General features: G+C 31.6%; 3 protein-coding genes and 1 long non-coding RNA gene across 4 annotated transcripts in view; 3 read left to right on the top strand and 1 right to left on the bottom strand.

Annotated features, from left to right (window-relative positions):
* The window catches only part of LOC130646020 (uncharacterized), a 30,307-nt gene that overhangs the window by 2,028 nt on the left and 2,969 nt on the right, over nt 1–25,310 (top strand). Inside the window, exons 2-11 of the mRNA XM_057452153.1 lie at nt 6,959–7,071; nt 7,372–7,527; nt 9,681–10,907; nt 11,348–11,974; nt 13,483–14,126; nt 15,329–15,335; nt 15,383–15,525; nt 15,747–16,038; nt 17,210–18,418; nt 18,637–19,614. Of these exons, the coding sequence (XP_057308136.1) occupies nt 7,008–7,071; nt 7,372–7,527; nt 9,681–10,907; nt 11,348–11,974; nt 13,483–14,126; nt 15,329–15,335; nt 15,383–15,525; nt 15,747–16,038; nt 17,210–18,418; nt 18,637–19,614 (5,347 nt within the window). The 5' untranslated portion in view covers nt 6,959–7,007. The remainder of the gene's footprint in view (nt 1–6,958; nt 7,072–7,371; nt 7,528–9,680; nt 10,908–11,347; nt 11,975–13,482; nt 14,127–15,328; nt 15,336–15,382; nt 15,526–15,746; nt 16,039–17,209; nt 18,419–18,636; nt 19,615–25,310) is intronic.
* Nucleotides 20,664–21,709, top strand: LOC130645073 (P2X purinoceptor 7-like). The gene is made up of 3 exons (XM_057450930.1): nt 20,664–20,952; nt 21,338–21,458; nt 21,553–21,709. The coding sequence occupies exons 1-3, from the start codon at nt 20,664–20,666 to the stop codon at nt 21,707–21,709; spliced, it is 567 nt and encodes a 188-aa protein (XP_057306913.1).
* LOC130645077 (uncharacterized) lies at nt 21,679–23,248 on the bottom strand. Its single transcript, XR_008982678.1, has 2 exons — nt 22,509–23,248; nt 21,679–22,421 (listed from the first exon to the last, which is right to left on the bottom strand). It is a non-coding gene; the product is annotated as an uncharacterized LOC130645077 (long non-coding RNA).
* The window catches only part of LOC130645069 (uncharacterized), a 65,694-nt gene continuing 65,591 nt past the window's right edge, over nt 25,208–25,310 (top strand). The window contains exon 1 of the mRNA XM_057450927.1: nt 25,208–25,217. The gene's annotated coding sequence lies outside the window, so the exon portion shown is untranslated. The remainder of the gene's footprint in view (nt 25,218–25,310) is intronic.

Raw genomic sequence — 25,310 nt, 5'->3', positions numbered from 1 at the left:
GTCTAAATAAAACAACTTTACTTATATTGTCCAAATTTTTTCTATCAATTTTTATTTATTTTCTTTCAGCATGCATTATTTACTTGTTTTTTGTAGTTCTTAAATCATTGATATACTAGTCGATAAGGCCCGTGGAGGAATCCACTTAGTCAGAAGGACAATGGAAAATAGGTTGTTTTAGATGTTTTGATGACGTCAGCAACCCATCCGCAAAAAAAATTAGAACCTTCTTTTCACGTTGCCTCTATTATGTAGATCTTAAAACGCTGGTCAAGAAAATGTATATGATCATGTGCTCTTGATGAACGGTTTGTGAGATATAAGGCTTGGAAAATTGTGCTGATGTCAGCAAAGTCTTTTTAAGAAGTTTGTATACTCGTTGTCTTCATTGTATGAATCTTGAAACGCTGATCAAGAAAATGTATAAGATCGCGTACTTTTAAAAAACGGTTACGGAAATTTTTTAATGACGTCATCAACCCAGTCATTCCAAAACGGATTCTGGGACCCAGGTTTGGGAAACTTACCCGAATTGGTCCCAAGTGGTCCCTAGTTACCCACGCGGTAAAAAATCATTGACGTCACCACCTCGTTTCCAAGTTATTTGGCCTCAAAGTTTTAAATGCATTGTAATGGCTTCATTAATTTATTATAAGATAATGACGGTAAATCAATGTTATTGACATCTCGTCGTAACATCAGATAGATTAACAAATCAGACATAAGTTTTTCAGCGACATCAAAGGAACATGACAATATCCACTTTGCCTGTTACAGACACACAGACACACTTAGCGTATTATTATATAGATCTCCTACCTTAGTGGCCTTTCCTTTGATTAATTTTACTATTGGGAGGTCTCCCTCCATTTGTAAATTTTAAGTAGTTATTACCTTGTATACTATATATATATATGTATATATATATAAAATAAATACTACTAAATACTACTACTACGACTACTACTAAATATTTGACCTCAAAGTCAAGGTTTTACTTTTTGAATTTTTTTTTGTTGTTCTTTGTTTGGTCACTTGACTTGTTTATATTTAGAAAATAAAATTGGTTAAATAATAATAATTACAGGCTGTCAAATCCGACCATAGCTATCGCGAATCCATTTGGATTCTCGCAACTACCACTTTGTAAATCCACTAAATCTAGTTGGATTCTCATGATTCTTACCTCTCGCGAATTCAATTTAGATTCTCATAAATTCAATATGCGAATCCAATTTTTATTGTTTCTTTCTCTAGTATTATTATGATATGAAACACTTTATTTTCTTTTAAGTGAGTGGAAGATCATCATCACAGCCGACTGGCTGGCCGAAACTCCAGGCCATTTCTTGAATAAAACTATGCCAGAGCTACAAAAAGCACCCGCTAAAAAAATTACGAGTGCTATGGTGTGTGAAAAATTGCACTTGTGAGCTTAATTTACAAGTGTGATGTGATTATTTGCCAGTGTGATTCACACTTAACTATTTTTTGTTTACTGCAACGTTAGGTTATTGCTGTATAGAGATGAATTTTGATTGTGAAACGTATTAACCACAAGTGCGATGGTGTGTTGGCAGATTTGCTATATGTTTTTGGCATTAGATATATTTCTAAACATTATTGATTTCTCCTTCTCCTTTTAAAAAGATTTTTTAAACTTTATTCAACATGCTTTTTCTTTGGTATTACATCACGAAAACATTCATCTGAAAGCTGTATTAACGTACAGGACACCTAACCTCTCCCATGTTCTGGTTATATTTAACTTGCATGGGTGCACACTCTTCTCGCAGTATTCTTCGTGACGATGAAGGTCGGACTGATTTGTGAAATAGTTCCAAATGGTCTTCCGTCTTTTGTTCGAGTCTCAGTGTTATGCCGAGCATAAGAGTGTCAGCATGAAGGAAAGGGGGCGACTTTAATGTTCTCTATACTTTTTAAACAAATCAATCACAAAGAAATGAATTATGTAATCAGCATAATAGCCTTTTTCATCGCTTTATAATATTTTAGAAAAAACATTCAATTTTATACAAAATGTTCAAATATTTCTTCACCAATTTATCACTGATGTTAAATATAAAAAAAGTTTTGATGTCTTAACAGCCAAACTAAAAAAAAGTTTAACATGGTTAATGAGGCGTAAACGTCGATGTTAATTTTGTTAGGGACTGTCTCAAATGTTTGTGCGTAATTCGTCTTTTTATAATATATATTGGTTTATTAAAAGGAACCCAATGTATACTTTTACAAGTTGGACTTACCTAAAAGATTTGCTGAGAAATTCTCAATGATATATCCACTTTTTGTTAAAAGTTTGTGTTACTCTCCAAAAGTACTTGTCTTTTTGTGGCATGTGACCCTATTACGTAAGATTTATGGCACCACTTAAATTTATGACTTTTATTCACTAGAATTAAGAACACTTGCAGTTGATTCTTCTTTTTTGATTGTAAATTGCTGCATTTGTATTATCTGGTGCATTTTGATTTATTGTTACAAAAAAAATAAAAAAAATAAAAACAGTGGAAGTTTCAACCTAAGTGGAAAATCTCTATACAGAGTAAAGTTTAGTTTACAATATTTAAAGTCTTTCACAGCATTAAAATTATATACTTAAAAATTCATAGTGGAGGAGGGTGTTATGTCCAGCATATTCTACCTTGTTTTATTTTCCCTAAATTGTATCCACTATTTTAGGGAAAGTCTTGCCATATTACATTTTAGCTAGCGTATAATCGAAAATTATATAATAATCATAACAAAGGAGGGTGTTACAACTATAATAATCTGTCATGTTTTTTACTTGTTTTTTACCTTGGTCTTAACAGGTGTCAAGTAATTATGGCCTGCACTGTCCCTACAGTCAGAGATACTGTCCTGAAGCAGATACCAAATATGTTAACTTAAGCCGAGGATGAGGGTTCTAATGTAGTATCTAAGCTGGCTGAAGAGTGGAAGTATATAGAAGTTATAGAAGGTTTTGATGAAAATTGTTAAAGTATTGTTTTATTTCTAAGATAAAATATTAGGAAAACACAAAAAGACATTTGTACAAAGGTTTTACAAGTACAGTAGACTCTCTTTATTCTGATCTCACAAGGGACGTACAAAGGTTTTACAAGTACAGTAGACTCTCTTTATGCTGATCTCACAAGGGACTGAATAATTTTTCAAGATTGAGAGAGAAAGATAGAAATGTAACATGACAGTTACATGATGGGACTAAACTGGGTATTTGAAATAGAGAAAAAGTCACTCACTTTACTGCAGAATGTAAATTAAACAATTAAGAAAATCGTGACATATTTTCCCTTGTGTGATGATATCGTAGCTATCATCTTAATCTCTCATCGTCCTCACCCTTTTTCTTGATTTACCCCTTTTTCTCCTTTCCACCCTTTTGTGTACACTTAATCACTTTCAGGTAATCACATCTTTTTTTGTCATATATTATGGGTGACCAATTTTTTCGTTGATTTACACCAAGAGATCTTAGAATGTGCATTCTCAAATGCTTGATTTTATCACTCTCTTCCACCAGCCATTTTTTCCTCTCAGTTTCTTCAATTGAAATAGAATCGTGTTCGCAACGCCTATTTACAGTATGATAAATGATTGACAATTTTTTTTATAGAACACCTTAGAGATTTTTCCAGCTGCTGTTATGCCCTTCCTGAAAATGGTTCACTATTGAGGGAACCCATTCTAACAAGCTTTCTCTAAATTTTTTGCGCAGCTTTGCTGATTGTTTTATCAAAATCACAATGGCTTATGTTCTTAAATTCTGGATCGACTCTTATTAATTTAAACATTTGAAATGCATGTCCATTAAAACAATGCTGTCTTCCTTTTTAAATTTTCTTAACAATTTGAAACCTGCCTTTTTCATGCTATTCAAACTATTGACTTCTGTAACAGGAAAAATGACAGTGTCAATGACACATCCTGTACCTGACTCCATAAATGTTACAGTATTTCACACTAAGCCCTAGGCTGTCACATCTCCCATTTCCCACCCACACAACTATATCTTGTGACCATGACAGGCAAACAATTCTTTTTCGTTCAGATTTCCACTTCTGTGGAACAACTTAAAAGATACAATCTTATTTGAAAATAAAAAATTATTTTAGAACATATTATATTCGACTAAAATCCGAAGATTTTCGTATTATATTACTGCATCATCAGGTAAAATAAATTACTAAAAAACTGTATTACGATAATACACACTAAAATTTAAAAACGTGTCCCAAAAGACGCAAAAACTAATTGAGTGAAAAAAACGTAAAAAGTTTTTGTCATAAATTATGTGACTCTGTTATGATATATATCTACAACAATAACCTTTTAAACTCAACCTGTTCATTCAGAACTTGTTCAAAGATCTATAAAATGCTCGAAGTATCTTTCGCTTAAATCAATTATTAGGAGCGTTAGTTAACACTTTCCAAACAAAAGAATAGCCATTATTAATTGTGATGTGCTAGCAGGCTCAGACTTCGTAGACATTTTATTGGTGCAGACTATCTTATATTTGCATTTCATATTGTATTACTTACTAGACCAACAAATCATTTTTTGTATTCGGTAATATACATTATCCAATAAAAAATTTAAATTAACGATCCAGACGAAACACTTAAACTTGGTTAATGGTATCCCTGAAAAAGTGATGTCACAAGGAACAAATTGCCCAAGTCTTCCAGTCCACATCCCAATTGTTTGTTTCAGAATGAAGTTGAGAACCTGTTTGTTGATCTTTTTTAATTGTAGAACAATCGGTGGGACAATAACATAGTAATTTAAAAAGTGTGCTTTCATAAGCTAACAGTTTTTTCGGTTAAACTACTTTTTCACACAGAACTATTGAAAGTTTCCAAGTGGTGTTAAGACAATAATCTTTGTCATCAATATCCTTTTCTACAACTGATTTATCTAATACAATATTTAATTCATAATTTACAATAGACTTATTTCAATATCCATTTCCATTCCGCAAAATACACAGCCGGAATAGACATACTAACATGAAAATAAGGTTAGTTTAGAGACAATTTGAATTTGACAATTCGAAGTGATGCACATACAGTTTGTTTACCTTTTTTATTTCTCAAATTAACTTGTAAAATGGGTAAATTATGAACTTTTAGTAAAAAAAATAGAACATGGCACTTATTTTATATGGGCTTATAAAAATTGCTGGTTTATATTTTTTTCCAGTGTTTAGCTGGCTGGCTAAGGTTGATTGGCTTGGATTTTATATTTAGCTACACTAGCACTAGCATTGGTTAGTACTAGCTAGCTAGTTGTAGCTTTAACCAATGTTGTTGACATATATGACTTACCATACCACCAACCCAGCATGACTTGGCTATCCTAAGCATGTTGGGTTGGTGGTATTAGACAGAATATTGGTCTTCATCATGTTATATATTCAACAAAATGTAATAAGAGCAATGCAATCACCCAAGGTAATACCCATAAGTATCCTTGAGCTTTGATTATTTAAAAATTATGGCCTGTAAGTAGTATTTCTATAAGTATTGCCAGTAATATTATATTTATAAGTATTGCCAGATTGTTATTCCAAATCAGGTATAACTATGGGTATTGTAATTTATTTGTACGTAAAAGCAAAGATCAACAACTTATGTAAAAATATTTTTTTTAAAGGGTTTTCTTCTTAGACCAATCTGATAGAATTAACATAAAAACTTTTCTGTATTATACTTGTTGACTTTCCGAATTTAAGCTACTGAAGAGGTAAATATATTTTTTATACAGAAAACTATGTATTTTAATGAAATAATAATCAATAGGCATTTTTTGGGAGGGGGGGGGGGGAGATGATTTCTTTAAAAGCTAATAGAATTGTAGATAGTTCGAATGGTGTGAGCGAATCTGCATAATTCAACGTCTTGGGTGGAATTGAAAAATTACAACATTTACTTAGAAGTGATTTTTATCACTTTATTTTTTTCATTCAATTGTCTTAGCTATGTGATAACATGCAAAATTATGAATGAAAAAATTTGTAATAGGGTCACATGCCACAAAAACCTGGAGCTATTAAGAAAATTTGTAACGTTGAGCAAGAAAAAAAATAAATATCTCAAAAAACTCTCATGAAGTCCCATGAAGTTTTAACAAAAAGTCAACATATCATTAAGAATCTCTAATGCAAATCTTTCAAGTCAGTTCAACTTGTAAAAGTAGCTCCAGATCTATATATATTTATATATTCTTTATATATTTTGTGCTTTATGCTTGTTGTAGCACCCTCACGGTGTTAAGGGTTCACTGCTCATGGAGCTTAGTCTGTGAACGTCTGTCACCCCTTGAAGTAGTTGTAACTTTGTGTCTTGCATAAATTAACAGTAGTACTTCCAGCATTGATTTGGAGGGAAAATTAGTAATTTTTTATAAAGATATACGCAATTGATTTAACACCCAGGCCTGCAAAGCTATATTTTGTTCTAAATTCATTGAGTTCATTTAAAAAAATTTTTGCCATATGGCTTTATGTTAAAATAATTATATATACTCTGGTACCTTTAAAGTTTGTTTATACTTCATTAGTTTTCGTTTCGTTTAAGTTTGTATCATTTGTTGTAAAAAGTTTGGTTTAAAATTTTTATTTGAATCGAAGTACTTTGTGTGGCTTTCATTTTACAAAACAAAAAAAGTTTGTAGTGTTTGTATAATGATATACGTAAAGTAGTAAGAAATTTTTCAGACATTCCGTAAGTCTGAATCTCTAGGCATAGCTTAATTTAAAGAAAATGAGAATTAATAGCCATTGGAAGTAGTTGCAACAGAAATAAAAATTCATTGGTCTTTTAAGCCGATATTGAGATTGACCAGTCTTTTTTCAATTATGTTATATGTGTACTGACGTAAATAAACTGTTATATACTCTTGTTGAACTTTATCAATTCTTCATTTATAGCTTTTATAATCAATGACAAGTAGGAAGGAATAAAAAAAATAAAGCAGCTATGTTTACTTTCATGTTTCTGATATGCTGGTGTAAGGAGCTTTTTATGAAAAAGCATCAAATTAGTAAGTTTATTTATAATTTTGATGTGCGTGCTGTATTCCTACTTTATGTAACTTCAGTACTTTTTTTTCAGTACTTAACTCGTAATAATTGATATGTATATTATGATAGAATACAAATTAGAATTATTTTTTTAATACTGTTATTAAAAATACCAGGTGATGATGAAACATAAGGTTCTCACAGCATGTATTAAAGTAAAGTTCAACTGGTGTATAAGAATATAACACACAACAATTGCAAGCTTTGACAAGAAGCATGCAAGAAGAAAAAACATTTAGTATATTATGTGTTTGGTTTAGGTGCTAATAACAATGTTTACGAAACAACCGACAGTGGAACAGAGTGTAAAACCAACACTGAAACAATTACATGTGCAGGGACGGTACAGAGTAGTTTAAAGTTTGGTAACATTGAAGCTGTTGTAAATGAACAAGCTATTACTCAAGACTTAAATGGTATAACTATCTTCTTTATAATAATGGCCGTCGTCTGTCTTCCTCTGTGCAAATTGGTTTATCAGTAACAAGACTCACAAAATGCAGTATTTAAGGACAGGTGATTCAGTGGATTTATCCACAGGTCTCAACTAGTATATATTAATAAAACAACTATGCTTGCTTGACTTTTGCAAAGTAGATTTTTTTTCTTTTCTATAATTTCACCTATAAAACTGTTCTTTAATTTACAAAAATTGACATCAGTAACATAAAAGTTAGTAAAGCCATTGCAGTGCACTTATTTGTTTGAGGCCAAATAACTTAAAAACGGGTGAATTAACTGATATCATACCCCACACAGGTATTTAGGGCCACCAAGGACCATTTTTAGGCCAATTTACAAAGGCTGAGTCAATCCACCCATTTTAACTACATTATGTATTCACTTTAGCACCAATATATTAAAAGATGATTAGATTAGATTTTACGAATTAGTACTCTCCTTTTAACATAAAAAATAATGCTAAAGCATAGAAAATAGCACTAGAAAATATTTAGTTATAAGAAAGAATTTTTACCCTTATTAAATATATATGTTTTACAGTATTTTTATCTCACTATTTCAAAGTATTTTACAAAGGTTATAAATTCTGTGTTTATCATTGTCTTTATCCTCTTTAAATAAATCAAACGCATTTTGAATTTCCTTGCCTTTACCCTGGGACGAATATTTTATTGGTGAAAAAAACAATCTCCTCTACATCCATTCTTGTGTGTGATCAGTTTGCTTTTACCAGATTATTTGACAAAAGGCTTGATTAAAGTCTACTTATGTTCTGTTTGTTTTGCCATCAAAACATCCTGGGATCAACTGGAGAAATTGAATCATTCACTAATAGAGATCTCTTATTTGACAAAGTTTTTCTTACAATGTGGTGCAATTTGCTACTTTGTCATCAACCACATACAGAAAATCGCCTTTAGTACAAGGCAGGTGTAAATACCATGCAATGTGATATAATATGGCTGAAACCTATAAAAACAAACAAGTCATAGAAAGATTTAGGGAAAACAGTTCTTGGTTCCTTCATGATGTTGAGTTTGATGTCCTAAAAGAAAAGCATGAGAGTTAATGTTGTAAAAAATGTGAAAAATCAGTGCAGGGATATAAAATTTTCTAAAGATTTGCTCCGATTAAGAATAGGAAGAACACGTCTGGACCTGCACCTTTACTTATTTTAAACATAGTAATTGTGCTTACTTCAATTTCACTGAACATATTTTAACGATTGACTGAAATTCAGAGAATTTCCCAGAATTTAATGTTGAGATTGCTCATATTGTGACGAATTTCACGAAAATTAATTAAGTTCCCGTGAAAATTTGTGCCACGAAAATTCCTGACAGTGAAAATTTTCGCTTTACAGTAGTATAAACAAGCACCTGGAGTCTACACAGTTGATTTTCTTCCACAATCGAGTGTGATTATTGACAAATATTTAATGTCCTGACATTTTAACTAATAATTAGTTTCTTCTAAATTATTAAAAGCAAGAAATTCAGTTTTCTGCATCAAATAAAACATATAGACTTTAAACTACAAGAATAAAAATAAAAATACAGTTTTTACAAAAAAAGACTTAAAATAATGTTGGACTTATGTTATAGAGCTCAAAAAGTTGGTTAACAAGTCTTTTTAAATTTTTTAAAAAACTTTTTTTATTCTAAAGATATTCACATTTAAAAAATTCCAAATTTAATTAAGCTGCATAAATGATGTCATATTTAAGTAATAGCAAATTTTAAAATTTTCTTTTATCATTAATTTTAGACCTGTTATTGTCATTCAATCTTTTTAAATGCATAGGTATTATAAAGATGAATTGATTAAAATAATTTTTTTGGCAATAATGACACTAGTTCGCTCGTCCCAGGTTTTTTAAATTTTTTCGCCAATGACCTATAACACGGGATCTGCGACTTGGTTTATTACTACTTTCATACAAGCCAATTGATACAAGTCAGTTTAAAATCAAATGTTTGCAATAGCACAAAAATAATGTTTAATAATAATTATTTTTATTTCCTTTACTTTCCGTTGTTTTCTGTTTTTCAGTAATCTTCTGTGCACAAATCTTCAATTCATATAAAATTTTATTTTATTTTTTTAGATGAAGAGTGTGGTTATCAGAACAATACAGATTGTAATTTCAATTTGCAGTTTGAAGGTGGAAAAACAACATTGCACCATCTTGTTACCCTGGCATCAAAAACCGAACAAAAAGATGTTGTGAAAAGTTTTCGAAGGATAGTATCACAACACACAGTCGATGTTAACATTCAGGATGATTACAAGCAAACTCCATTACATATTGCCTGTATAAATTTAAAGGACGACCTGAAGGGTGATATTAAATCAATGATAGAAATATTGGTAAATAGTGGGCAGGTAGATATTAATCTGCAAGACATTGATGGACGGACCCCACTCCATCTTGCTGTAAAACATGCTTGGCCTTTGACAAATGATAAAGTTGAGATAATTAGTAAATTAGTGAACATGAATAGTTGCGATGTTAACATTGTTGATAAGTTTAATAAAACTCCACTACATTATACTGTTTTTAAAACCTGCAAGTTTGACATTATAAAATGCTTAGTAAGAAAAGATGTTAACTTGGATATAAAAGACGAGTCAGGGTTTACTGTATTACATTATGCTGCAATGAAAGCTAACAGGGGCGAAGTACTAAAGTTTCTGTTAAAAAGAAACAAAGTTGATGTGAATATCAGGGACAATAGTGGCAAAACCTGTTTACATATAGCTACTTCTAGATCGACAAAAGAGGCGATTGTTGATGAACTTTTAAGTTCTCCAATTGATATAAATGCCAAGGATAAGTGTGGCAAGACTGCATTTCATTATGTGTGTAGCAAAAAGAACAAAGCAAAAATGATGAATAAGTTTCTTGAACATAAAAATATAGATGTTAATATAAAAGACAACGACAATAAGACTGCATTACACTATGTTGCCAAATTTGCAGAAAATACTGAAGCTTTGAAAGTTCTACTAAATCACCCTGGCATTCAGTTATTTGAAAAAGATGAGACAAAAAAAACACCACTGCATTATTGTTCTATGATAAGAGCACCTGAGATGTTGTTGTTATTGCTAGATTTACCAGGAATTGATGTGACTGTTACTGATGACGCTGGAAGGACTGCCCTTCATTATTGTGCTGTAGTTGGAGCTGACCTAAATATTGTGGACAAGCTGACTGCATTAGATTCTAACATATTAATGCTCAGAGATAACAAAGGGGATTTGGCATTAGACATTTCAAAGCGCCACAAACATGAAATGTTAACCAACTTTTTGATCGAAAAGTCCCCAGGTAAGAATTTTTTTTAAAAAAAATACTAGATCTGATAATAAAAGATACTAAGCCAATGCTTGTTTTTATGTGTTGTAGCTTATAACTTTTTTAAAGACAGTGCAATACTCATAATACTGCAGTTTAAACATGGAAAAATAATTGCTGCCGCATTGTAACAGTTATTAGAACATTGCAGCGTCTAATTTTTTTTTCTGTATATGTTTTAAAGAACGTTTTATAATTTATTATTTTAGTAATTTAGCGTAAACTGAGAAACAGTATATCCACTATCCAACATTTTATTTAAAAAAATATGTTTGAACTTATTATTCTTTTTAAGATAGATTTTTTCTATGGGCCTTACAGCTGGTCTCTTTTAAATAGTGACATTTAATAGTTTCATTTAGTATTTTTTTTTTCTTAATTATGTTGCTGCTTATTAATATCATATTCCATAGCAATGATCACCAGACACATATCAATCGATCAAGCTGAAATTATGGATATACTCAATGATCATGATAATTCTTTGTTAAAAGAGATCCTTGTTAAAAAAAGAGACAAACTAAAAGATGTTGATCAAAGCGGGAAAACAATTATACATCTCATCGCATCATCACCTTTCGCTAAACATAGAGTAGAGGCATTGGAACTAATTCTGAACTCAAAACTTGTCGAGATTAATGCTCAAGATTGTGATGGGCGTACTGCCTTGCATTACGCTGTCAAAAAAACTGAAAAGATTGAAATTGTGAAATGCCTGTTAAAATTTAAAACCATAATTGATGTTAACATTTTAGATAACAAAAGAAAATCTGCCATCATGTTTGCATGTGCAGAAGCGCTAGAATGTTTGCTATCAAGAGGTGCTAGTGTTGACATGGTTGATAACCTTGGAAGAACAGTGCTTCATTATTGTTGCAAAGCTGGGCATTCTGTTGAAACTGTTAAGTCTGTATTAGAACACAAGGATATGGATGATGACCTAAAGACCCGTTTAGATAAAGACGGCAGCACAGCGTTTTATCTTGCACAGAATAATGATCATAAGCACATCACATCACTTTTGCAAGAGTATGGATTAGGTTTGTCATTTTTTATTAATTTTCAGGAGTAACTTTTTTTAATGTTAAAATGTAGTATGTTAACAAAAAATAAACAATATCTCATGCAGTTGGATCTGGCAAGTTATGTTTGGAAAAATGGCAATAAAAATAAGTGTTTTACTCAATTATGTTTACATATTCACTGCAACAGGAGTGATAAATTATGTTTACATATTCACTGCAACAGGAGTGATAAATTATGTTTACATATTCACTGCAACAGGAGTGATAAATTATGTTTTCATATTTACTGCAACAGGAGTGATAAATTATGTTTACATATTCACTGCAACAGGAATGATAAATTATGTTTACATATTCACTGCAACAGGAGTGATAAATTATGTGTACATATTCACTGCAACAGGAGTGATAAATTATGTGTACATATTCACTCCAACAGGAGTGATAAATTATGTTTACATATTCACTGCAACAGGAGTGATAAATTATGTTTACATATTCACTGCAACAGGAGTGATAAATTATGTTTTCATATTCACTGCAAGAGGAGTGATAAATTATGTTTACATATTCACTGCAACAGGAGTGATAAATTATGTTTACATATTCACTGCAACAGGAATGATAAATTATGTGTACATATTCACTGCAACAGGAGTGATAAATTATGTGTACATATTCACTGCAAGAGGAGTGATAAATTATGTTTACATATTCACTGCAACAGGAGTGATAAATTATGTGTACATATTTACTGCAACAGGAGTGATAAATTATGTTTACATATTCACTGCAACAGGAGTGATAAATTATGTTTACATATTCACTGCAACAGGAGTGATAAATTATGTTTACATATTCACTGCAACAGGAGTGATAAATTATGTGTACATATTCACTGCAACAGGAGTGATAAATTATGTGTACATATTCACTCCAACAGGAGTGATAAATTATGTTTACATATTCACTGCAACAGGAGTGATAAATTATGTTTACATATTCACTGCAACAGGAGTGATAAATTATGTGTACATATTCACTCCAACAGGAGTGATAAATTATGTTTACATATTCACTGCAACAGGAGTGATAAATTATGTGTACATATTCACTGCAACAGGAGGAGGCTTAACTGACATTCCCTTAAAAAATATTTTCCTTTGAAAATTGTAAAACCTAAAATATGAAATAATCTTTATGATTTTTTGCACTCTTTCCGAAATTTGGAATGAGTAATTGTCTTGGTAAGCAAGACAATTGAAAAAACTTTTTAATCATATAAATCATGAAAATTTAGAAGAAATTCATTTTTTTCAAATAAGCAAAGTTTTTACAATTTTTGCATAAATTCACAATTTTTAAGCTTGAGTTTCTTTTATTTAAGATTGTTTATATAAATGTTATTGCAGTTGTGCAACTTTAATATGTAGCAACATTTTGTTTAAAAGCAATTATTTTATTGGTTCAATGTAGGACATCCTCTAAGTATAGTTTAATTACAATGATGATACTGTCTTTAGGATATGCTGATGAGCTTACTGTTAGTCATTTAACGCACACTGATATTGAGAAATTAAATGTTCTTAAAACACAAGTATTGGATCAATTCTGCTGGGAGAAGCTGTGTTGTGCCTTAGTGCAGAGAGACCATGTAAAGATCACAGATGAAGAAATAGATCTTTTAAAATACCCAGGGTGTCGAGCGATGGGACAAGCTTTGATAGATCATCTTTTAATTACTCAGCCTGATTTTACAACTACAGATTTACTTAATATTGCTAAAAAAAACAAGCGGGAGGATATCTGTTCAGTGCTAAACAACGTGCCAACGCTAACTTTGAATCAAATTGACAATGATATGAAATTTCGATTAAGTATACTTTGTAGTCGACAAACGACAGTAGCAAATTGTGAAGTTCTTGCTGAATGTTGTGGTTGTAGTGAGTCTGAAATAAATAACATCACCACTGCACGCTATGCAGCTCCCGAACAGAAAAGCTCTGTACAAGAAATGTTCAAAGTCATCAAAACGTCAAATTCTTCTTTGAAATTAAAAGATCTTCATGGTATTCTACAGGACACTAAACTGAACAATGCTGCACAAATCCTGATGAAAATTATAAAAGAAAAGGAAGGTCGAATTAGACGCAATAATTTCTTTTCTTAAACGAAAATAAGGTATAATAATACCTTAGAATTAAATCTAATATTTTTACTAGTAATATTTGATAATGGTCTTTTCAATGAAAAGGTATGTAGTCCAAAGTTGTAAAACTGTGCATCTTTCAATAGTATTCTAAACATTTTAGCGTTTTTCCAAAAATTAATATCTTAAATTTTATTATGTAACAAGTTGTATCCCTTTGTTTTCTTGTTTTGTAATTTTAGCTTAATATTTGTAGTGTTTTCATAATAGTTAAGATGTAGCTAAGCAAGAAAATGTGTATCTAAATTTTGAATCTAAAAATTCGGTGTACAAAGTTCAACTCACTTCACGTGCATAAAAATCCATAACGCCTTCCGCAGTTGGGAAACGGTGTAAATTATTGTTTATTTTAATATTTGAAGAAACAAACGTAAGTATTCCAAGCTGTTATCTCTTTATAAAATTATTGCTACAAACCTTGCTGAAAGTGGCAGTTAGAATTCTTGAGAAAGAATATTTATTTTGCTCAAAATAAACATCCCAGTTACGACACAAAAATAGATATTGCTAACTTATTTTAAGAATGACTTCAGGAATATGTTTAAAAATATAAAAATTAGAATTAGAAGTATTATTGCATCTTGTCTTTTTTATATTTTTGATGTGAGCAGTTTGGTAATTATTAAATTATGATATTGTAATACCAAACTTAGCACTTAGTCAGACTTTCATGGTAAAACTTTGGAGATCAATTTTTTTTCACATAAGCAACATGATTTTATTGACACAGACATTTTGGAATTATACATATTGTTACTACAATACATTAGCCGCTTAACTTGAACGTCCAGGGGAGGTAGGGGGGGGGGGGGGGGTTAAATATAAGTTATCGTTTTTCAATTAAAGTCAGGTCGATGAAGTACAATGTTCAGTGCAGGGAGATGTTTCTCGTTGTTTTAACAGACAAGTTTAAACTAACTTAATCATAAACAATGTAACATTGCAAAAGTATTTTCTATTGGACTGTTGCGTCTTATGAGTCGTCCACTCTCTGTCACACACAAAACACAAATTCTCGCAGCTAAACTAACTATAGGGTAGAGGCAATATATTGATTGCTCAAATGCTTTGTTAGTGTGAAATTAAGCATTCAATTTTCTAGACAGTTTTTATTTTTAAAAGAAAAGCTATATTGTCAATAAGAAATTATTTTTATTTAGTATGATGGTATTTTCAGGTCTAGTTTTTTTTTATTATTTTGTTGTTATTTCTAGAAATAGCATTTTACTCAATTTTCTTAGTACATAAAAGATCTAAAAATTATTTTCGCAAAATAATGAATATTATGTGTAATAAGGACCTATTAATGCACGACGTTGTGTTTGCAGTTTATGTCACTCTCAATTTCTGTAAGAAGGTAAAATTTTATTGGTCACAGATGTCAGATTCTTTATAATCATTGTAGATATGTTCATTTTTTATGGGAAAAGGTTATTAACATTTGTGGCAAAGATAATGGAATACCTCCCAAGATTTTCCTTTAACCGATATAAGTTTTCTTATAATTGTCCAAAAGGTGTCGTACTTGTTAAAATCATTTGCACTACATCCAACTACACTACAGCCCAAAATTGACTAGGTTCATTAAATACTTTCTCAATTATTATCTTCCCAAGTTATTTATTTATTTCGACCGTTGTTGCATTTTTTATCACTACTATTGTTCATTTATACGATTACTGTTATTATAATTATGTCATGTTATTGCATTTATATATTTGTATAAATTCTCGTAGAAAAATAAGGAAGAAAAGTACTAGACTGGTTACACATAAGAATGCGTTCAATATGTCAGGATATGTTATCATTTCTACAAACATTTTAATAGACAGTGTTAAGAATCAGAAAAAGGAAAGCGTTTTAAATAAAGGTAAGGAAACTTTAAACATCAATAGTATATCATTTGTCAATTCTTCTGTATTGCAGGTTTTGCTTCTAAGCGAGTATATTGACTTTATAGTAATTAAACAACCTGTTTAATTTTTAAATTATCCTTTTTATCCACAACCAGTAATTGCTTTAATCGGAAATTTTGCGAGAGAAACTTTCAATCGCTTTTGCGAGAGAAACTTTCAATTTCACGATTTTTGGCATTGTCTGCAAAACTTCTGTCACGCAAAACTTTCACAAAAAAAAGCACTGTTTATATTTCTTAAGAAAAATCTGCTTTCACAAGGTATTTTTTACCAAATTTCTTTTTAAACTCGAAAATATATTTTGCATAGACTATGCAACGATAATGCGTCAAATCTATGTATTCTAAAAAGACCAGGCTCTAAAAATGACTTTAACCACTTTTCCAGTCTTTACAAAAGCAACTTTATCTGTAAGAACGCCAAAAGAAGTTTTTATATTGTTTATTCTTGACCATAGGCTAAAAACGAAGAAAATATTGATGTAGGACATTCGTTTCAACCTTTTTTTTAGCAAGAAAGAAAGTTAAGAACTTATAAATCACAAAATTGTGAATTCTTTTCTTACAAATGTTTGTCTGATTAAAGTAACGAAGTGATCAAAGCAGTAAAATTTGTAAAAAAAAATTATGACGAAGCTATTGATCTAGTGCTATAGTGTTTGCTTTCAGTGTAAATGGCTGTAGATAAAGATCCTATTCACATCATAACAGTGACTACATAAGCCCCTCATTTAATGCTTCGTGTAGTGGTAAAATAATCTTCATGCCTTCGTGTAGTGGTAAAATAATCTTCATACAGCAGTAGTTTTAATGCTGGGAAAAGTACCTTTATATGCAATGTTTTAAAATTTAGTTAGACAGATTGTTCACGCCTAAAATTGTTTGCGGAGTTTTCTATTTTTTTATTTTATTTTATTTTTTTGAATACTAACTCTGTTAATATGTTTAATGTGACAAAAAATTGAGCATATGTTTTTTCTCACTCCTTAAAGTAAATTTAACGCTTGCATATTTTCTATTGAGTCTAATCATGTCCTTTTGCGCTTTTTTTTTTTTGTATAGCTACTTACCCTTTGCAATGCTGGACAGAACTTTTTGTAGTGTTTATAACCTTGTTTCGTTTTAGAGGATAAAGTTATTCAGACCATAAAGCTGCTTTTAAAAAAAGACCAAAAGGAAGGGTACAAAACTATACAACATAACATCGATGACATTGTCCACTCTGAAGAAGGATTTGGTCATGTGTCAGATCGCAACGAAATATCTTTGCTGCATGCATTAGTAATATGCAGCTGGTTAACTTACTACGAGAAAACCTTACTGTTAGATAAAGTTTTGAAAGTGAAGGATGTTAATATAAATTGCAGAGACAACCAAGATAGAACACCCTTGCACTATGCACTATCGAAAAGAGAAAATACAAAGAAATCTGAGCATCAAAAGTACACGTTGGTGAGACGTTTGTTAAATGTCCCCGATATCGACGTTACAATCAAAGATAAGAAAGGCTTGACGCCTCTCCTTATTGCAGCCAAAACAATGAATAACATATCCTTCGAAAAGGTCCTACTGTTTGAAGGTTTACTAGACGTATTATTTGATAATCTGCGCCAGGGAAAAGATATAGATATTAATGCTGTTGATGAAGATGGTAAGTCTGTGTTGCATCATATATTAGGAAAGTTTAACAAAAAAACAAACGGTAAACTTGCGTTTACTGCTATGTTAAAGCTCTTGTTGCGTTATAACGATAACACCATTTCTGAGAAAAAAGAAAAACTTTCACAAATAGAAGAAAAACTAAAAAAGCTTAGAAAAAATCCGCAAATAAAAACTGCAAACTTAAAAAGCAAACGCGAAAAAACAACAGAATTCATGAAACAGCTTGAGTTACTAAAAAATACCATTGATGTTAACCTAAAAGATAAATCTGGAAAAACACCATTAATTACTGCGGCTCAATGGCAAAACGAAGCAGCCGTGAAAGAAATTGTTCGACATAAGAATGTGAACTTGAATATTCAGGACAAGGCTGGTAAAACTGCTCTGCATTATTGTTCACTTGAAAAAGATAACACGATTTTCAATATCTTGTTAAAGAAGAACTCTTTGGATGTGTCTTTACAAGACCAATACGGTAAAACAGCTCTTCACAACTGCATTGAAGCTGGTACATCAATTCGCTATATTAGAGATCTGTTACAATATGGATCAAAAGTTATCATGCTTAAAGATGATAACAACGAGTCTTCATTAAGTTTAGCCAAAAGAAAGAAGAAGGAAGAAGTCATAAAATTATTTGAAGAAAGACATGGACAAAAAAGTCATTCACAAGGTTTGTCTGCTAATTATTACCATTAAGAACATAATATAAAAACATTCAAAGAAAGAGATTTTATGACGTTGCTGTTATGTAGAGCTTATCAACTGATTAAAGTAATGCATAGAATTATGTGTTTCTGACGAACACTTTACCCGTCTTTTCATATGCAGATTTGTACTACTCAACGTAACTATGTCTTGCGTATGTATGTTTTTCTTTCGTGTGTTTAGAAACCAACGAATTTGACTGCATCACGAGAACAGTCGAAGAAGACAATATTGAAATGTTGAATCAAGTCTGTGAAAATGAAAAAGATATATTGGCACTGAAAGATAAAGAGGATAAACACTGTTTGCATCACATAGCAAACATGCATTTGAGAGATCACCATGAAAATATCGTTAGCCGTTTGTTGGAGAGATTTAATCAAACGCCTGGAATTGACATAAACGATGTTGATAAAAATGCCAGAAAAACAGCTCTTCACTACGCTGCCGTGTTTGAAGAAGGAGAATCAACATGCTTCATCGACATGCTTATAAAACATAATATAAGCGTCAACGCTTTAGATCACAAACACAAGACTGCGCTACATTATGCATGCCAAAGCAATGGAAGATTTCACAACGCCATGGCATTGCTAAAACATAACAATATAAATGTAGATATTGTTGATGATTTAAAGAAAACGCCTCTTCATCATGCGCTTGAAAATAACTGTCACGCGGACTTGATTCTTGAGTTGGTAAAGAAGACTGGTAAAGATGAAATCAACCTCCAGAATACCGAAGCAAAAGTGGCGTTGCATTATGCTGCTGAACGGAAACAAAATGGCGCTGATTTAATAATTGACGAAATGTTAAAAAGAGCTGATATTGCTCCAAACGTACGAGATGGTACTGGGAAAACAGTATTACATCACGCTTTGAGATTTGAGAAACCTATAAAAGAAGTTGTCACAAGGTTTTTGGCTGATGACAGAATAAAGATGGATCTTGGTGATAATGAAGGAAAGACTATCTTGCATTACTGTGGAATTATGGGACATTCTGTGCAGATAATAGAGAAGATCTTAGCCCGTTACGATGGTGATAAAATGTTTTGGAAGCAAGAGGACAAAACTAAAAAAACAGCTCTCGATTATGCTTGTCTGAATAAACATTATCATGTCATAGAATTTTTGAAAACAAGAATGGGCGAAAAAACAGGTATGTTTATAAAACAGGTCTAAACGAAACTTTCTGTGTAACGTAATGTTGCGTTGAAAACGATTACATGACTTGCGACAGTTCTTATACCTCCTAAAAAATTCAAAGCATTTTGTATAAAAGGGAATTAAACACTAATAATTCCTTTGGTCCTTAATACTAGTCATAGTTACCACTAATGCGCCCCGAATTACAAATAACGATTTCAAACATTCAAATTTAGAACGGGATTTAAAATTAAAATGGAAAATGGTGGACGTTTGAAATCTATAAAAACTGCAGTGTTAGAACTTATTATTTTCGTTATTTTCACATTTGGCTAAGGCTCTATCTATAAAGTTAGATCTTGATTAAATATATGTACACTTTAAACGCCTCTAGCCTTCTTGTTGTGTAATTTCACGTAATCATTGCTTTTGATTTTTGGTTAAAATTCGTTCAAAAGACTTACGCATACATTTTTGACTTATCAAATCTCCAAAAATTCTTGTGCTGTAATAACAAATTGTGTCTGAAAGCAATTCTGCTGAAACATTTTCCGCCAAATATGACGAATATGATAGAAATGCAGTACGGAATTGCATAGAGGCTTGTGAATAAGCTTATTGCCCAGGGGAAAATTTTTAAATAAAAAGCCCTGCGACTTGAAGATTTCCGTCATTAGCCTAAAAGATTCTGAAATTTGAAGTAGACTTTAAAACGGAGAACAATGGGGTATATAAACACATAAGTATCCTAATTCTCAATTATTATTGTAATTAAAGGGGCACTCCAGTGAAAAAAAAATATTTGAAAAAAATGTTATTTTTATAAGACAATACATAAATATGTCAAAATAAACCTTTTACAATCGTTAAAAATCTTTATTTATACCTTAATCGCGTCCGTAAACATCTTCAATTTCAAATAAATTTGCAAGGTCGCGTAAAGTCGAGAGGACTAGGTCCGAATAAATTAGCATACGTCACATCGTGCAAAAAGTCCGTGAGCTCAGCAGCACGCCTTCTAAAAGTTTTGTTTACTTACTGTTTACATTGTTCGTTGATAAGATGTCTTGTAATAATGACGAAGTATATAACTTAGAAAGCTCAGAATCGGATAATTCTCTTCATGAAAAAGACTTTACAAAGCTACAGCCATACGAATTTGAACCTCTTGTGTCTGACGAGGAAGAAGTTAGTAACGGTGTAGAAAATGACGAGGTTTCTTTTACTGATGCAGAGCCACGTACGGGTAATGCAAATTGGTGTGAATGTGGAAATTGTAGAGCAATGGAAACCGATACTGAAAGCGTGTGCTGTGTCGAGTCAAACGAAATTCCTGATGAGTTTTTCCAAGGTAGGTAGGATATATACTGCAAATATAATTTTTTTCTAAGCGAAATTTTCCTTTTTAAACAAATAAAAAATATATTTCATCGCTTTTCTTTTACATTCTTTTCGTCAAAAACTTTATCTTTTGCTTCAATAAAATAATCTTTCATCACTTTTTTTTTACTTCACAAGCCAATTTATTTTTATTTCACGGTTCAACAATCTAATTCCTCCGCATGCGCTTTTTTTTGCACACAAATGCAAAGAAATCTTATGTAATGTTACATTTTCTCCGTGATGGAGAACATTGAAATGCGTGATCGAAAGATCGAATAAGGTTCGTGTGGAAATGATAAGTTAGTAAAACGGGGGTATAAATATTGTATAATTGAAAATCACTCTTATCATAGGTCATAAATGCGTTACAGAAGCTGCTGATTTTCAAGTGGTTGTTTTGACAAAAGCTGTTTTAGAAACTGCGTTATCTGCATTGCATGATTTGAGAGGAGACACTTTAGAATTAAAAAATGAGTAAGTAGCTCAACCTCGTTTCCAAGCCCTTCTTTTGTCCGAGAAAAAGAAGGTAAAAAACTGACAATAATGCCTCCCTTATTTTTCTATATAGATCTTATCGTTACGCTGGTTATAAACAGTTCACTTGGTGGATACACAGTCGATTGGGAAAAGGGGTGAGAAGAGTGATTCCTTCTTGTGTAGTATGGGCAATTCGAAGAAAATATCCGGCAGAAGATGAAAAATATGTTTTATTCAAAGAAAGTTGAATAAAAATAAAAAAATAAAAAAGTCACGTTTTAAATCTTGTCCTGATGGCTTTAATGGCATCGCTTTTGTCGGGTTTTTCAACCTCTGTTATTCTTTCAGCAATTTCTCCTGTTTGTGGTAACTTATCTTTTTCGTTGTCGATTGGTTCCAAAGTAGCCGTCATTAATTCTGCTAAATACGCCTTTTCTTTCTTCTCGGTAATTTTTTTTACGACCCAGGATTGTGTTACTCGTGAAAAGACTTGTTTATAGCGGAGTACTCCTTTTTTGGTAACAGCCTGTTCACAATTAGTCCCCGAGTTAAAATCAAGGACAGCCAGCTGCGTGCGCGCGATCATACCTTCCATGCTGAAATGAATACGTTTCGGGCAATATTTGGTAAGCAAAGAATGGAATACCTCTAGGCTTCCCGTATGGCAAAAGTGCGCCAAATAGTTCATGTCGGCAAGAGTTTTTTTTACTTACATCGTCCGTGCGGAAGAGTAAATTTCACTTTTAAAACATCCTTCGTTGGTTGTATCTCAGGATGAATTGCCTCTAAGGGATCACATTGTGTTCTAACGGACCTGGTAAAAGTATTGGCACCAACCGATTTCTCTACCGTTTCCACAATTGCACTAACGCCTTGTTCCTTAACCAATGAAATTATTTCTTGTTCAGCGTATACTTCAAGGTCAACATCATCCTCCACACTTAAAGCCTTTGCAACACACTAGAAAAAAAATGATCAGAATAACTTCCAAGAAAAAAGACAGGCACAACTCACATTTTGGCAATAGCATAAATTTTAAAAACACACTTGTTTTTTAGCGAAAGTTTCCAATCTTTTTGATGTCGATTCTCTTGAATTTTCAGGCTTACTAAAAGAAAAAATTGTTGGAACAGCATCCTCGGTCAGCTGTCTCTTTCTTTTGATACCAGTAAGTTCAGCCTAAATAAACAAAGATTAGAAGTAGCGCCGATGAAATGATGCTAATAAAATGGGCACATTTACCCCCTGAAAATATTCGGCAGGTCCTTCCATCAAAAAGCTTCTTTTTTGAAAAACAAAGAATAGAAACTTACGAGCGCTACGAAAGATACATGTCTAACTAGATAACTTTGTATTGGAAATTGGTATAATGTTCTTTTATAATATAAATATGTAGAAAACGTTATTTGGTTGTGTTGTGGATATAAGTACAAATAATGAAATGAAGAAGAAATGAGAAACTTTGATCGCGTTGACTAGCTAAAATGGCATTTTTACGAAGTGGCAATATTTTAATATGGAAGATTATTACCTGGAGATCCCTTTTAAAAGAACTATCTGTGAAGTGCGACGAACAAATATAAAAACTTCGATCGCTTGGTAGATCACCTGTACGACGTATTTTGTTTAGCCATTTTTGTCTGAGTTCTTTCTTTTTCACAGACGGGATTCTGTGAAAACTGACTTCTTTACACTTTTCTGATCGATTGGTACATCCAAACGCAGAGCAACTAACCATTTTTTAAAGATTTAAACGTAATTTACATACAAAAAGCGATTTAAATGTAAGCCAGAGTCTTAACATGAACGTTCTCTGCGCTCGCTTAAACTTTCTGCACGATGTGATGTCATTGTTTATAATCGGGTCCAGTCCTAAATGAAATCGCGCCTGTCTGTTTTTTTATAAGAAAAAAATTGAATATGCGAAGGCTAGTACAACGATTTTAAATAAGGAAAACAAGTGAAGTAAGTTTTTTTTGATTTCTTATGCTTTTCTGAGTACGTATAAAACAAAAAAGAAAGAAGTGATTTTTACTGGAGTTCCCCTTTAACGTAAAATACAACTTGATAAATAAAAAATAATTTTTTTTTTTTACATATATATAGTATATATTCTAAAACAATAGTTAAAACTTTAACTGGATTTTTTTATAACTGATCTCGAAAATTCCAGGATGCAGGATTGCTATGTATGAACTTCATGATTCGAATATATATAATAACTTCTGAACAATTTCAATTTTAATGAATTATTACTGTGTTAAGTTACCAATAAAATCCTTAAAAAATTTCTCTCGTTGAAGATTTTTCGAAAATGCTGATGGTGCATGGTTTGATAACAAATGATCTGAAAAAGAAAGTATATTTAAAATTGAGAAAGAAGAATACAATTTTACCAGAACTGAATTAATACTAGGTTGTTTAATTATTGTCTACTTATCTGATTTAAAGTTAGAATTTATTAAAAATCAATACAAATCAATGCCATGTGATATACAAAAGGTATACTATATAAATAAAAATATATATATAAATTTAGTCAAGCTGGCTTTGATATCATTGTTAAACAAGTATAATATTAAGCAGGCGATACAAGATTTTCAAACCTGTGGACAATACAGGACTTATTTTGTCGAAATCCAATTACTGAATTTTACAAATTTGATTGTTTATTATCGAGGAAATTGATTGGTCATTGTTTTCGAATTGAATTCAACAAGTTGATACAAAAAAGAGTAGACACTCAATTAATAAATTTGTCAGATTTGATAAATCAACAACATCATTTATAATTTCAAGAAAAAACATGAAAAAGGGAAGAAAACAAAGAAACCTGTAACATACTGTGGGTAGCGTCTAGTTGTACTGCAAGGGCTAACTATGTTATGTTATTGGTTAATTTATCAGTTCAACTTGACTGTTCCGGGCAATGAACAACAATATTTTTTCATGATTCAACAAATATCTTTTTATATATATTCTTGCGGTCGGATTCGTGTCAACCAATCACGGGCCAGTATTCCGGTTAAGCAGTCATTATGAAATGGGGTACAAATGCCGTAATTAATGTTTTTGTGGTGAAATCTTCATAAATACAATACTGGATTTTTCAAGGAATTCTTTTTTTTTTAGTCAAATCTTTAATATGTTTTAGATACTGCTTAATTTTTGCCATTTTGCGACATTTTAACGACGTTTTACTTGTAAATTCTGTTTAAGTAAGGTTGCTACTTTGAAGGTTTGACCGTGAAAAGGCCACTTTGTTCTCCATCGGGGAGCAAAGAAGGAGAACATTCTGACCGCAAGAATACATGATAGCAGCCTCACAAAGGTTCCTTTAGAAGTTATTTTACTCACCCAAAACGCCTATACTTTTTACGGTGTATGTGGCTTATCAGCACCCTCGTTGATAAAATTACACAGGGCAGGATAAAAGTTTTTTGTTGCTTCTGAAAAAAGGGACTCTAATGAAAGCACTATTTTGTGCAGTTCTAGCTTGATAGCTGTAGTACAAGTGAGAGTAGTTTTACGACTATTAACTAAAATGCAAGAATTTAAAAATAAGTATTTAGCTCCCTAGCTACATCATTAAAGCTATTACGACAAGCCAGACCATCGGGAAGGGAAGACCAACAAAATGCAAGCAGTTTTAGTCATGGCCATACACGGAATGTTCTGTTCTTGATTGACTTTAAATTGTGATGCATTTATAAATTGCGGCCTTTGGATCAACGCCATAAACCGTTCTGAGTTTAATTTCATATAAAATATAAGTAATCCTTCTACTTACTGTTAACAAGTTTCGAAACAACTTGGACAAAGAAAAACAAACCTTTTCTTGAAGATAAA

This window comes from Hydractinia symbiolongicarpus, chromosome 5 (genome assembly GCF_029227915.1).
Source record: "Hydractinia symbiolongicarpus strain clone_291-10 chromosome 5, HSymV2.1, whole genome shotgun sequence".
NCBI classification, from domain to species: Eukaryota; Metazoa; Cnidaria; class Hydrozoa; order Anthoathecata; family Hydractiniidae; genus Hydractinia; species Hydractinia symbiolongicarpus.
Note: the sequence above shows the minus strand (reverse complement) of the source record. Positions and strands in the feature narration are given on the sequence as shown.

Excerpts from the sequence above, each read along its gene's own strand:
- LOC130645073 (XM_057450930.1), top strand. The coding sequence starts at position 20,664 with ATGTCTTGTAATAATGACGAAGTATATAACTTAGAAAGCTCAGAATCG. Across the intron at positions 20,953-21,337 it reads TCCTGATGAGTTTTTCCAAG|GTCATAAATGCGTTACAGAA; the intron begins GTAGGTAGGATA and ends CTCTTATCATAG. Across the intron at positions 21,459-21,552 it reads ACTTTAGAATTAAAAAATGA|ATCTTATCGTTACGCTGGTT; the intron begins GTAAGTAGCTCA and ends TTTTCTATATAG.